The 13,808-nt window shown below is 42.9% G+C and overlaps 1 protein-coding gene across 4 annotated transcripts in view; it reads right to left on the reverse strand.

Annotated features, from left to right (window-relative positions):
* Positions 1–383: 383 nt before the first annotated feature.
* The window catches only part of LOC116937419 (uncharacterized), a 37,407-nt gene continuing 23,982 nt past the window's right edge, over positions 384–13,808 (reverse strand). For all 4 annotated transcript variants that reach the window (XM_076063726.1, XM_076063723.1, XM_076063725.1 and 1 more), the window contains 8 exons: positions 12,092–12,159; positions 11,682–11,967; positions 7,972–8,247; positions 5,689–5,756; positions 5,271–5,544; positions 4,775–5,050; positions 3,792–3,970; positions 384–3,114 (listed from right to left, as the gene is read on the reverse strand). In XM_076063726.1, the coding sequence (XP_075919841.1) occupies positions 2,956–3,114; positions 3,792–3,970; positions 4,775–5,050; positions 5,271–5,544; positions 5,689–5,756; positions 7,972–8,247; positions 11,682–11,967; positions 12,092–12,159 (1,586 nt within the window). In that variant the 3' untranslated portion in view covers positions 384–2,955. The remainder of the gene's footprint in view (positions 3,115–3,791; positions 3,971–4,774; positions 5,051–5,270; positions 5,545–5,688; positions 5,757–7,971; positions 8,248–11,681; positions 11,968–12,091; positions 12,160–13,808) is intronic.

Raw genomic sequence — 13,808 nt, forward strand, 5'->3', positions numbered from 1 at the left:
GCATGTGGCATAACGTAATGGCCACGTTAACATCAATCAAAGGACGTCACAGGGGATCATTGTTCAGGTGACTGGGCCCAGCAGCAGCACGTTCACCACTTGTTGAGGTTGGCGGTTTGCATCCGGCAGGCCGTCCTGTTTATCACTGCGGGTGTATGCAATATTACGCCTCGTCTGATTCAGAGTGGACGTCAAAGATCCCTGACGTCATTAGAAACGAGCCAGCCATTGTGTCATGTAATTCGAGGACAATGTAATTCAATCGACCTTTCTGCATCGCGACTTTTCCCATGACGTTTTCGATATATCGCGGGGTCGGCATAAGAACATTTTATGGGAAATTTTGGGGAGTTTTGCGAAGGCCACAGACAACACGCGAAGGCTAGCAGACGACACACAAAACGTTTAGTAACTCATAAATGCATAAAACATATGTACAGTACTGTATAATATTAATGCATTTGATCTTTTAATACCATAAATATACCCACATTTTTTAAAAGGAATATTTTGTAAAAGTTTAAGTTTGCGAAAAGAACGCAAAAGCCAGTAGACGACACGCAAAGGCTGGATATGTAGAGATATCTTAAACCCCCCGGCAGGAGGTGCTCGCTCTACTCACCAAGGGGACCAAAACATTTTACGTGTTTTTTTCTAGATCGCGGGGGGCCTGCGCCCCTAACCCCCGCGATGTGGAAGGGTCGACTGTAGAAGTGAGGGAATTTCAATGGCCCTACCACAATAATAGGTAATTTGCATCTCTGCAATGTATTGTCAAAAAACCCTCACGAGGGAAATATTCAGAGTTCCAACTTGGGTGCATTGTTCACAAACTCTTCCATATTGATCCCGCTACACGCGACTTGCTGATCGACTGTGGTGCACCTGGTTTATACTGCTGATAATTGAAGCTACCATTTTACCTAGGAATGGAATAGAACCCATGCCCCTTGGATTGCAAGTCTAGTGTACGAACAATTGCACAACAACAGTAACATCTTTACAGCAACTTCATTTACCCAATGTAGCTGCGATGAACTGCCAGCAGGCAGTGACGTGGCCCAGCAGTCGCGGTTCATGGCCTTGTTAGAGAATTGCAGATTGAGCCGGGCGACCTGCCAGCATTATAGCTGCAGTGTTTATAAACCGTAAATACGACTCTGTGCCGTCCGCTTCCCTGGACATTAAATATCCCCTGGTATCAATCAGGAGCAGATCATTGTGTGCCGGCTGTTTTGTTCACATTCCAAGTCTAAAAATTACCCAAAAAATACCAAAAAATTACACAGTAACATCACCCCCTGCTGTGAAAATATTGCAACCTGTATCTGTGAAACTTAGTGCCTTTGTGATAGCCGAGATGTGTGCATGACAAGTGTACTAAATTACTTCTGCTCAACTTATCCCCAGTCAAATCTTGACTTAAAGCTTTCGTGACTGCAGGAATCCATATTCTTTGTGTCGCTTGTGTTGCAATGACAAAACGTTGTAGTTTTTAGTTATTTTTCTTTTTAACCTATCTACGTGACTTCACCCAAAGACCCAAAGAATATTGTCCCCAGCCCTGCTAAGGTCAGAAGTGGGCAGCATTGAGCCTCTCAAGATGGCTGCTTCTGAGTGTCCACCAACAAGGTCAGCAGTTTGCCAATGCAAAATAATCAATTACCTCTGCAAAGTTATGACGATTTATGTACGTGGATTACATCTGCATCACAACCCAAGCCTGTGATTTTGGCAGCCTTGAATGTACCTTGATTAGTCACCTGGCCATGGTAGCAGACTACAGTACTGCAAGAAATTGACACGTCGGCCAAGCACAAGCAAGACAGTTTCCAGTGTGTTTCACCTACACAACGTTGAAGACAACTACGAGCTCAAACTGCATCTGAATGCCCGGTTGCTAATGTATGATGCAGAGCCTTTCTTCCTTGGAGTTATGTTGGAGAGGAGTCTGGCATTCCTTCAACAGCTTAAGGTATCCAGAAAGTTGTGCTCACGGCACAGTCTTCTAGCAAGGCTGGACGCGTCAACCTTCGGCACTGTCGCCCACACACTACGTAGATCAGGTCTCATGATGGATTTGCAGTGAGTCCACCTGAGTCGCAGACCTTGTTCCATAGAGGCACCACATTTATCTGTAACACGTATACACAAAGGGGTAACTGCCCCTTTACCAGATACAGCCTAGGGTGGTGACCACCCAGGCAACTACACTATACATAGGAGTTACAGCTACGAAGGGTCGGACCCTCACTCGGGCCCCCGACCACGTGTTGAAGCCTTGTAGGATGTAGAGCTTCCAGCTTGTAGAATGCAGCGACCCCAGTCCCTCCGAGGGACCCACCTTATATCCTCCCGGGTCAGGGCCGGCTCCGCCCTCAGCCCATCTACCTTTGCGAGCATTCTAGCTCGCTCTTAATCCCCCTCGAGAGCTCTCCCCGAACACGTGATCACCCTTAAGCCCCCCCATCTGGGACCCTCTCTGTGGACACTCCGGATCACGTGTCTACGCGGTCAACCAGAGTGCCGTGGCCCAGGGCAACCCTGTCCCGACATTCTCCCGCTCCACCTTGTGATTTTTGCGTGGTGTCTGCGCTATCCCAGCGCTCACCAAGCCCCGCTAGGGCTGGTACTACACCCACCTATGGGGTGTACGCCATAACGGTGCATCGCATGCCATGCTCTGCTAGAACCGGCCTCACACAGCCACCCACACGGTCCATGATGTAGGAACATCGCATAGGACGGCCCTTCTGGGCCAGCACCATACAGTGACATCCCCGATGTCACTACATATTGGTAACGGTTTGTACAAGAACTTGAGTAAATAGAAGATGGTGGGGTATTCCACAGACAGGTAGTGTGAGGGAAAAAAGATTTAAACAACATTGGGTTCAAAATTCCATGGGTAACGATGTGCTCTAACTACTGCACCACATTTTTCCTGCACCCCAGTTAGAATTGCTCAAAAATGTCCTTCAATTGTGGGTAGGTTTCACGGAGATTCCACAGCACCATCCAGAATTGTTTGACATGTATTTTCACGCAAACCAGCTCCAGCACGTATTCAGTCGCCTTCTCGCTGCCTTGCCACTGCTCCCTTTCTTTCGCTTCCTACACCGACACAGGCACAAAGCGTGTTGCTTAGAACAGGGCGATGTTCCAGGCATTAGTAAATTTTCAGATCCACTGCCAGGCTACTCTGTGTGTGTTTCAGTTAAATGGCAGTGCTAATGGCAAAGGTTTGACTTCGTTTGATGCTTGTGCATCGATGACAACACAATCCGTTGATGATGTTAAAATTATCCAACTGGGGGCACAAATCAATGTGAGCAAGAGTTTATTATAAAGTTTCGCTGCTATTAGGGACTCGTCTTGAAGGATGTTGGCCAAATTGATTAAAAAGTCACCATAGAGTTGGAGGCAGCTAGTGCCAAAAGGCTTCACTTTGCATCTGGCCTCGCTGACAAGGCACCTCCCCGTTTGCGATCCAATGACGTCATCATGCGTGAGGTTATCTCAGAATGTTACCCATCATGTTCCGTGTGAGGTTTTTTTTATTCTGCAGATAGGAATGTGATGTTATTTTTTATAATGAAATACTTCCGAGGACAAACGTTAGACATGTTCATAGAATACTTGGATCACCTACATGGAACATGTTAATGAGGGCCGTCGTATCTTCATGTTAAGGGCAGACTGCACACCATTCTACACTCTCACCTTGTAATTTAACATTTTCAATTTGATCCTGATCCCCCTTTAATTACTACACCAGCCCATGGACATACCTGCACATTCCAGTCAGTGAATATATTTCGGCTCTGTAGTTGAGACAGCAGGGGTATCACGTTGGAGTGCAGTGCCTGGATCAGCTCCCGTTTATAAGATCGAATTTTTTCTTGCAGCGAAGAGTTGGTATACTTGTTCAGAAACAAGCTCGTCTTCTTGCAAAGCCTTTTGAAAAACACTGCAGTAAAAAAAGACAAAGTTAATGCTGTTTCACCCTTAGAGATGGACAAGTTGAGGTTGGAGTGCTTTTGGAGAACGGAACTCAATCCTGAAAAGTAGCACACATTTTCCTGAAGAATAACAATTTAATTAATTGTACATTACCTGACATGACATGGATCTGACACATGGACATAGACAGAAAGTGGAACACATGTATGCATATTCTTGGTTCTTTCGGTAAAGTCACGGAGATAGAAAATAAAAATAATAAATGTAAAATTAAAAAAATAAACTGAAAATAACAAAAGCTGTGTATGGTCTGAAAGACGTTCAACATACATGTATGCGTATGGTCCGTAAGAAGTTAAACATACATGCATACAATTTTGGAAGAAGATGCAATGTTTTAGACTGCTGAGAAAATTAATTAGGCTTTGTTGAGACAGGTCACTAGGAGGATTGGGAGCCTGGTGGTGGAGACTAGCGATGGAGTGGCAGACAGAGGAGGGAATGCACCAAAGGGTGTGCACAGCGTTGAGTTGGAGTTGAATTGGCTAAGGTTCTGGAGCTATATGGAATGTATCACATGACTATGTGGATTAACAGTGGCTTGGGGATGCATTCATTCAGCAGTGGATAGAATATAGGTGAGGATGCCTCATAGAAATCGATTACAGGGCTATTAAGCAGGGTTAAAACTGTCGACTCGTTGACAACCGACTCCTTCGTGAGTGTGCTGACCACTTGGTCACCCAGTATTCAATTGGCCGTTATTTACATAAAAAAGCAGGAAGGCGTTTGAAATGTAGTAATTTCTCACCAAGAGAGCCCAGCCACTGCGTGACTTCAGGATACTTGTCCTGCACGGCTTGCAGAGCAAACAGCAGCTGGAGGCAGTCGTCATTGCCTCTGGATATGAAGTAGTTGAGCAGTGCCTCGGCAGACTTCTCACCATTATTCATGCACTTGGCTTGAGTCAAGATCTTATTGGGAATTTGTCCTCGAATCATCAGCTGCAGCAGGAGATGTCGGGGGTCTTTAGCGATCCAAAACTTCAGATCCAACTTCTTCTCTTTAATGGACCGCACGGACTCACCTGTGACAAACATAACTTTGGATGCATTTTACATTTATCTTTTCATATGCATTGTCTTTTCATTTAACTATCCTGTTATTCCAAAATGTGCCAAAAGAATAAAGGAGCAGGCAACATTTTTTATTACAGTATTCAACCATTTTGAAAATTTACATTGGAAAATTGTACAGTTGTACAGTATCCGTGCATATGCACGATGTATTATTAGTGTGGGTCATACCGTGCTTCTGAAACCAGCTCTTTAGTGGCTCGTAGTTCCTCCTCACATAATAGAGACCTTTCCACAGTTCCCACAACGCCGTCTCTTCTTGTTCAAAGAAGTGATCTAGTATAACATCCACACACTCCTCTCCATGCTTGTTCTTGGCTGCTTGGTAAACTTCGTGTGGAATAGAATGTGATTCGTCAAAAATTTTTAGGAAGTGCGATGTATCCGCTCCAATCCATTCCTTGAAATTCCCCTTGTTTTCTTGGATGAGTTTCAATGTGTCACTCTGATTGTGGTCGTGAATTAGAGAACATGGGAGTTAAGTTTGTTATTTATATGTGCAATGGATTCCAAAGCATGCTTCATCCTAAGCATATATACTAAACAAATGAAGAGTGTTCAATGTGCATGCAAACTGCATCTAGTTTACCTGAATTCCATTTGACAGCACATCAACACGTGGCACACTGATTCCATTGCTCTTTGTTTTGGTACCACCTGTGAATAAATACAATACTACTAGGTTACCATTGATTAAAGTGGACAGTTGGTGTGGTTAAATATTTTCTCACTTCATAGCAGCAAATTACCTTATTAGAACTGAATAATAATGATGATAAACACAGAATGTGAGACACTGAGATAAGAGTGATGGAGCATATTTACATTACAAACTTTATAAAATGTTCTACAGACATGAACAGGAATTGAGTTTGAACAATTGCAATAAAGATCAAGATGTCTCTTGATGCTACCACGCATCCCCAGTACATTCAACCCTCTGCCAAATCATGCAGTTGCTACACAGTTGATAAGCGACCTCAAGATCTGCTTAAACTTTATCTCACTATCTACACGTCGGTCTTCCCTTTGTTGTTACACTTCTGGAGACCACGCCAATGCCTGTCTCAACGATTGGCCATGACCCATTGTGTACACACGTCCCACCCAGCGCAAACGTGTTTATCTAACGATATCTAAACCGCTTACAGATCATGTTCTCTTGCCAACTAATGCATTGCTTATGCTATCTTGCCAATACCTTTCTAGAATCACTCGTACATTTGTGATCAAATTGCAACATAATCTTATTTTCAAACTGGAAGTAATGTTTGTCGTCACTATCATGGTGTGGTTGCTGGGACATGGCATCACGTGGTAATTGCTCCTTTTCCATTGTGTGCACGTTTCATTGGCATCTGAATCTCATCTGCCTCTAGTAACCCACATTACCAAGGCTCCCAGTGCCCTGTTGTGGACAACATTGTCTCTCGTGATCATTATCTGTATGAAGGTAGAGTTAAGACTACACAAAATGTCCCACACTCATGAAACCGATCTCTGTAGCCATCACTTCCAGAAAGGTCACTCATGATGTTGCCCATCTTCCACAACAAGGACATGGAGTTGTTTTTCTGGAGAGCAGAGCATTCTCAACGACCAAGGAAATCTCACTTCTAGACAGTGCTAAACCCAAGTTAAACATAACTAAAATAGAAGTGTAGCTAAGCACTGTCTCAACAGGTTAAAAGATACTCAAGAATATGCTAGCCTGCAGAAGTATATTATTTGGGTCTCTCGGTAAAGTCACGTAGATACAGTAGGTTCAAAGAAGATAACAACAAAAATACAAGATACTACGACGTTGCGATCACAACACAAGCGATCGTCATCTTTTTTTTCCTCCTGATGACAATCGCTTGTGTTGTGATCGAAAGGTCGTAGTTTTTTGTTATTTTTATTATTTTCTTTGACCATATCTACGTGACTTGACCAAAATACCCAAATAATATGAATTCCTGCCGTCACGAAAGCTTTAAGCCAAGATTTAGCCTGCAGAAGGATAGCGTTATATGGTCACTAAAGCTTTAAACTAAGTGTTACAATTGGTATAATAGATTTGTTGAATATTACACGGGATTTTCACATGTATATATGCCAAGCCACACTTAACTTATCAGCTCAAATATGTATTATGTACATTTTATCAATCTCAATGTGTGCATTAGATCATTTTTGCAAGTAAAAAAAATTGTTTGGATAAAACTACCACGTTCTTAAAGTCAACGTTGTGTCATTCATCCATGATTAAACCAAAGAATCAAAACTTTATAGGATCTATGAATGACCAAACATCCACAAACTTCATGAGTAGTTGTACTGCATAAGTATAATGTGGGTTTACTCTCCAACACACCGGTGTGCTGAAGTTGTAACGAATTGGCATGTTTTGTAAATGTGACAAACCTTACTAAATTGGCTGCATCGGGTGGTGGCAGGTTTAACGGCACATTATATCTAGATGATCTAACCCAAAAACCTCTTATGGTCATGATACCTAGCTGGATAAGGTGACATTGTGTGTATGACTTCCCGAACATTGTCTTGATGATGTTTGCTGTTTTTTAATAATGTTAAATCGAATTGATGAGTTTGGTCTTGAGGATTGCTCTACAACTTTTCAGTGAGATGAATCAATAATAATTGGCATATTAATCGCTAGTACACAGATCTAACGACACAGATTTGGTGCTATTATTCCGTGGCCCAACCAAAAAATGAATTATGAATCATGATGTTGCAAAAACCTACGTGTTAAGATTACAGGGCTGCTGTGGCAGAGTTACGATTGTCTGCTTGTCCTCCAAATTATCATCTTTCCCGTTGTTTACATGAAAGAGGTGTAAGGCATTTTAAATAAATAATAACTTACCAAGAGAGCCCAGCCACTGTTTGACTTCAGGATACTCATCTTGCACGGCTTGCAGAGAAATCAGCAGCTGGAGGCAATCATCATTGCCTCTATTGATGAAGTAATTTAGAAGTAGCTCTGCACACTTCTCGCCGCCATTCATGCCCTTGGCTTTAGCAAAGACGGCATTAGAGATGAATGTTTGACTCTTCAGATGCTCTAGAAGATGGTGTGGGTCCCTACTGATCCACAGCTTCAGAGCTGACTTATTCTCTCGAATGCACTGCATTGCGTCACCTGTGATTGACAGTGTTGAATAAATGTCACGGGTATTTTTTTCATTGCTCTTGACTTTTACCACAAGTGTGCTAAAAGAATCAAGAGGCGAAGCAGAGATGGGTTCATAATTGTACTCAAGCATTACGGCGTTTAACATGAAGCTGTTCAGTCACATGCCACTTGGTGAGTGCCATCTTGTTTTGTGGCACGGAACATAACTGATTAATTATTTGAAAGGGCAAGCACAAGCTGCAAAGTTGTACGGAATCCAAGCATATGAATGACTTTTATTCCTTGTTCATTGTGTAGTGATGTTAAATGGATCACTATGGCGCGTAGCGCCGAGTGCTGCAGAAATGGGCACAGAGCCTCACACACCATGCAGTACCACTCAATGCGCCACTAGGGGCATGGTACTGGGTGCTAGCAGAAGGAAGCCAGATGAGTACTACCGACAGAGTAGGGGATAACAGCCTCTGCCAGCGCCGCAGGTAATCGCCACAGAGTCGGTCACTGGGGGAGTGTGGTGGGGGTGGCTGGCGGCAGGGGGGGGGGGCATGCGAGGACGAGTCACCCCATCAGCGGGTTAAGCACGTGATGGGCTGGGGTGAGGAATGTGGGCCAAGGGTGAACGACGGGACACGGAAAGAGGAGCTGAGAAACGTCTAGAGCAGTGGTTCTTAACCTGGGTTCGATCGAACCCCAGGGGTTCGGTGAGTCGATCTCAGGGGTTCGGTAAAGCCCCCGCCACGGAGGTCCGGACACACTTGAATTATTGTGTAAATTTGTGATGACACACACGGCCCGCTTAGCCATCACTGGCTGCAGATGATCATGCTACACTGCTTGGCCAATCAGCGCTGCGGGGAATTTAGTGCATACTCAGTAGTCAACGTGTGACTGTTGTTGTCGTACGTCGTGTGATTTCTTTAATATTTTATCCATACTAACTATGTCGGGCAAAAGAAGAAAGTGGTCGGACGAATATGTACAACATGGATTCTCATGTATCACGGAACGTGATGGGAGTGAGCGTCCTATCTGCATGATTTGCAACGCCAAGTTGAGCAACTCTAGTCTTGCACCGGCAAAACTAAAGGAACACTTCTTGAAGCTGCATGGAGACAGGGAATACAAGAACACAACACTTGCTGAATTCAGGGTGAAGAGAGCCAGATTCGATGAAAGGGCCATTCTGCCTGCTCTTGGATTTGTACCTGTTAACAAACCGATCCTGACAGCATCGTACGAAGTTGCTTACCTGATCGCAAAGCAGGGCAAGCCACACACCATTGGTGAAATACTTGTGAAACCAGCTGCATTAAAGATGGGGAATCTGATACTCGGAACAGCGGCCGAAGGTAAATTATCCCAAATTCCCCTTTCAAATGACACCGTCAGTGACAGAATAGAAGACATGAGTAAAGACATCTTGGCTCAAGTAGTCGCGGATCTGATTTCAAGCCCGGCAAAATTCAGCCTTCAACTCGACGAAACCACAGACGTTTCTGATCTAAGCCAGCTTGCTGTTTTTGTACGCTATGTGAAAGACGACATGATAAAAGAAGAGTTTTTTTTATTTTGTAAGCCTCTTATAACAACAACGAAGGCAGCCGATGTGAAGAAGCTTGTGGATGACTTCTTCAGAGACAACAATCTTTCATGGGATATGGTTTCTGCAGTTTGTACGGACGGAGCTCCAGTCATGCTGGGAAGAAAGTCTGGTTTTGGTGCGCTAGTAAAGGCCGATGCACCACACATCATTGTGACGCATTGTATTCTGCACAGGCATGCGTTGGCAACAAAAACCTTACCTCCAAAAATGACAGAAGTATTAAAAACTGTGGTGGAATGTGTGAACTATGTGCGAAAAAGTGCTCTGAGGCACCGCATCTTCAGTGAGCTGTGTAAAGAAATGGGCTCTGAATTTGAGGTACTTCTGCTCCATTCTAATATTCGGTGGTTATCCCGGGGACAGGTGCTGAATCGTGTTTTTGCCATGCGTGTGGAATTAGCCCTGTTTTTGCAAGAGCACCAACACTGCCATGCAGATTTCTTCAAAAATCCTGAGTTCATTCTCATTTTAGCGTACATGGCTGATATATTCGCAGCTCTCAATCATCTCAATCAGCAGATGCAGGGTGGTGGAGTCAATATCATGGAAGCGGAAGAACACCTGAAGGCTTTTCAAAAAAAGCTACCGTTATGGAAACGACGAACAGAGAACAATAACTTCGCAAACTTCCCGCTTCTGGACGACTGTGCAAGTAAGATAGAAGATGTGTCTGGAATCGGAGATATTTCTGTATCCACGGAACTGAAGCAAACAATTGCCACGCACTTAGATGAGCTTGCAAAGTCTCTCGACGGATATTTCCCTACAAGAGAGTCATATCCAGCATGGGTGAGACAGCCGTTCACGTTTGCTGTTGAAACAGCAGATGTCAATGATGAATTCCTCGACGAAATCATTGAAATTCAGCAGAGCCAGGTTCAACAGCAACTCTTCAGAACAACAACGCTCTCAACGTTTTGGTGTCGACAAATGAACAAGTATCCAGTTATTGCTAAGAAAGCCCTGGATTTTTTTATACCATTTGTTACAACATATCTTTGTGAGCAATCCTTTTCGAGGATGCTGGACATAAAAACGAAGAAAAGGAACAGACTTTGTTGTGAAAATGACATGAGAGTGGCACTTGCCAAGGTGAAGCCACGCATATCTGAACTGATCTCTCAAAGGCAACAGCAGAAGTCACATTGATTTCCAGGTATGTAATTTGTTGTGAGTTTATGCATTGTGTTGGTTTTATTCTTTGAACAAGGTAATGTTCATGCACGGCTCATTTTGTGTACCAGTAAAAAACATATCTATGTCTTGAATTTGAAAAAAATCACATTTTATTTTTCACTAAAGAGGGGTTCGGTGAATGCGCATATGAAACTGGTGGGGTTTGGTACCTCCAACAAGGTTAAGAACCACTGGTCTAGAGAGTTCCCGAAGGGGGCGTGGTTAAGAGCAGAGCCAGAGAGGGAAAAGGTGTGGTGTAATTCCAGAGGTAGGCGGGGCCGAGGGTGGAGCCAGGCCGCGCTGGGAAGGATAAAAGGGGAGCTCTGATCGTATATCGGGGCTGTCTGCAGGTAAAGTGGAACCCAAGTGATATATCTACGTCTTTGTCTTCGACATCGTGGGTCAGGCAGCACGTTGGTTGCTCTGACCCGATTATAGTTATCCTGTATGTGAGAGAAATAGGTGTATTGTGGTCCTATGTGTAACAAGAGAGATAGGTGTATTTAGTCTCGTGTGTAACGGTGTTGCACGAAGTGTAGAATTAACGTTGTTGCATCATAAATCGCGTCTCTGAAAAGATTCACTACAATTGTAACAAAAGCCATGCAAAATCAATTCACTGCCAGTACGCAACTCTTGTTATAATGAACGTGGGTCATACCTCGGTTGTGAAGCCACCTCCACAGCTGCAAATAGTGCTTCCTCACAAAGAAGAGTGCTTCCCACAGTTCCTTACAGCCTGTGTCTCCTCTTTTTAAGAAGTGGTTCAGTATGTGCTCCACACACTCCTCTCCATGCCTCTTCCTGGCTGCGTTGTAAACGTGGTGAGGAATCCACTCATAGTCCTTGAGATGCTCCAGGAGGTGTGAGGGATCTACTCCGATCCAGGCCTTGAGATTCTCTTGGTTCTCTCGGATGAGTTTCATTGTTTCACTCTTCTGGCTCCCCTGTAGTGGAGAACACGGGATCTGATTAATGAGGGATGAAGCCCACAGCTGTCCTTGTGAGTAAGCCTACACAATGAATAATGAATGTTGGAGTCAATGTGTAAACATGCTGCGTTCATTGTACCTGAACTTCAAAGAACACAAGAGCAGCAAGTTCTTCGCCTTCATCATTATTCTTTCTATAAGTAGTGCCTGTGAAATAAATGCCGTAAAATTAAGTTACAAACGATTCACTTAATACTTCATATGGTTGATAATTTCCTTCTGGTAGCAGAGCAAAACATTCAATTATTGGAACCCATATTCAATTCAAAGAGGTCATTTATACTACGAACATTTTAATACTGTTTTGAAAATGTCACAAATAAGTGGCTGCAGTGTTGCCGAATGAAAAGTAGTATTGAACGTTAGTGTCCAATCAGAAGTAATCAGTAGAAAACAACTAAAATAGAAGTGTAGCAGAGTGCTGTGAAACTGCAGACCAAGAAAGCAGCAAAGTCGTTCCCCACATTGTGCTGATGGACGCTAATCAGTGTCCCGGTGTTAAAAAGCATTTTTAGTGTCTCCACCACAAATTTATTTTCTCCCGTTCCCTTGCCGTTTCCACTCGACTCCTCAGCAATGATCTACGTTCATCATTCCCTGTAGTAGCCTTCTGGCTTATCTCTACACCTGCCACTGCTGAACAGTTCTTCCGAATATGATATTCCTTGTATCTTCCTAAACAAATATTAATCTCACGTTATTGCAAGCATCATATAACCATCTTCTTTTCTACCGCAATTCCATGATCTCTTAGTAAAGGACAAGTAATAAATATAACCTCATATAATACGTCTAAGCGGTTTATCTGAGCAAATGTGTAAAGGGTTTTTTTTTAAAGAACAAAGCCTGTTGAAAAATATGGATTTGGGAACCACTAACATGTTGTCAAAGGTAGGAAAATTTTCGATGGCCACCAAAAATCTCAGCTCATAGTCAACAAACATAGCTGTCCATAAAAATAATTTTGGGTTAGATTGATATAAATGTTTCGTTAAACCCGACACATGACACAGCCAATTAGCAAGGTTTGTTAAGTTCACAAAATATGCCAATTAGTTACTAATTCAGCACACTGCTGTGTTGGACCTTAAACCCACAATATTTACAATTTGAATATGACGTTTCGCTGGTGATTACAACCAGCTTTGTCAGGTGATCATCAAAAATTGTGAAGAAGTCTTCCTGTTTCAGTCGTAAAGAGAGTAAATGTGAAGCCATCATTGTGAGCATATCAGGTGCCAAGACTATAGGGGGTTTAATGTAGTAATATAAATTACAATGGATCATGTTAACCTGAGAATATGCATTACCAATTATTAGTTGGGTTATTCACAGGTAACATAGTGGAATGAGTTTATGTTCACGTTGTTGTCCCTCCCCAAAACGTATGATTAGGATACATTAGATCTGAGATTATTCATATTGATTGGGAAAGCCTACGTGCTGCTAAAATGTTTATATTGAAGGTTAAGGCATTCATTTCCTATGAAAACAAATATTATTTATTGAAGAAAAATGTCCAAATATATTGGAGGCACAGACATTGTAATTCCGGAACACACATGTCATAGTGGCAGAACGATAGACAATTACAATTTTCATAATATCTGGATTTGCAAGTTAGTAACATTTTAAAGGAAACTTTTATGATGGAAACATTAGTCAAATTGTAATCTCATCTAATATTCTAGGCCTTATTAGATTCCTACAAGTCTCCAATACATGAAGTGCTCTCTCAGTTTGTATCTGATTCTTCATCAGATCCTGCATCATGTTACTATTTATACTTTCTCTTG

This window comes from Petromyzon marinus, unplaced genomic scaffold (assembly GCF_048934315.1).
Source record: "Petromyzon marinus isolate PM22_M1 ecotype Great Lakes invasive population unplaced genomic scaffold, UKy_Petmar_22M1.pri1.0 PM_Scaffold_171, whole genome shotgun sequence".
In the NCBI taxonomy this organism is placed as follows: Eukaryota; Metazoa; Chordata; class Hyperoartia; order Petromyzontiformes; family Petromyzontidae; genus Petromyzon; species Petromyzon marinus.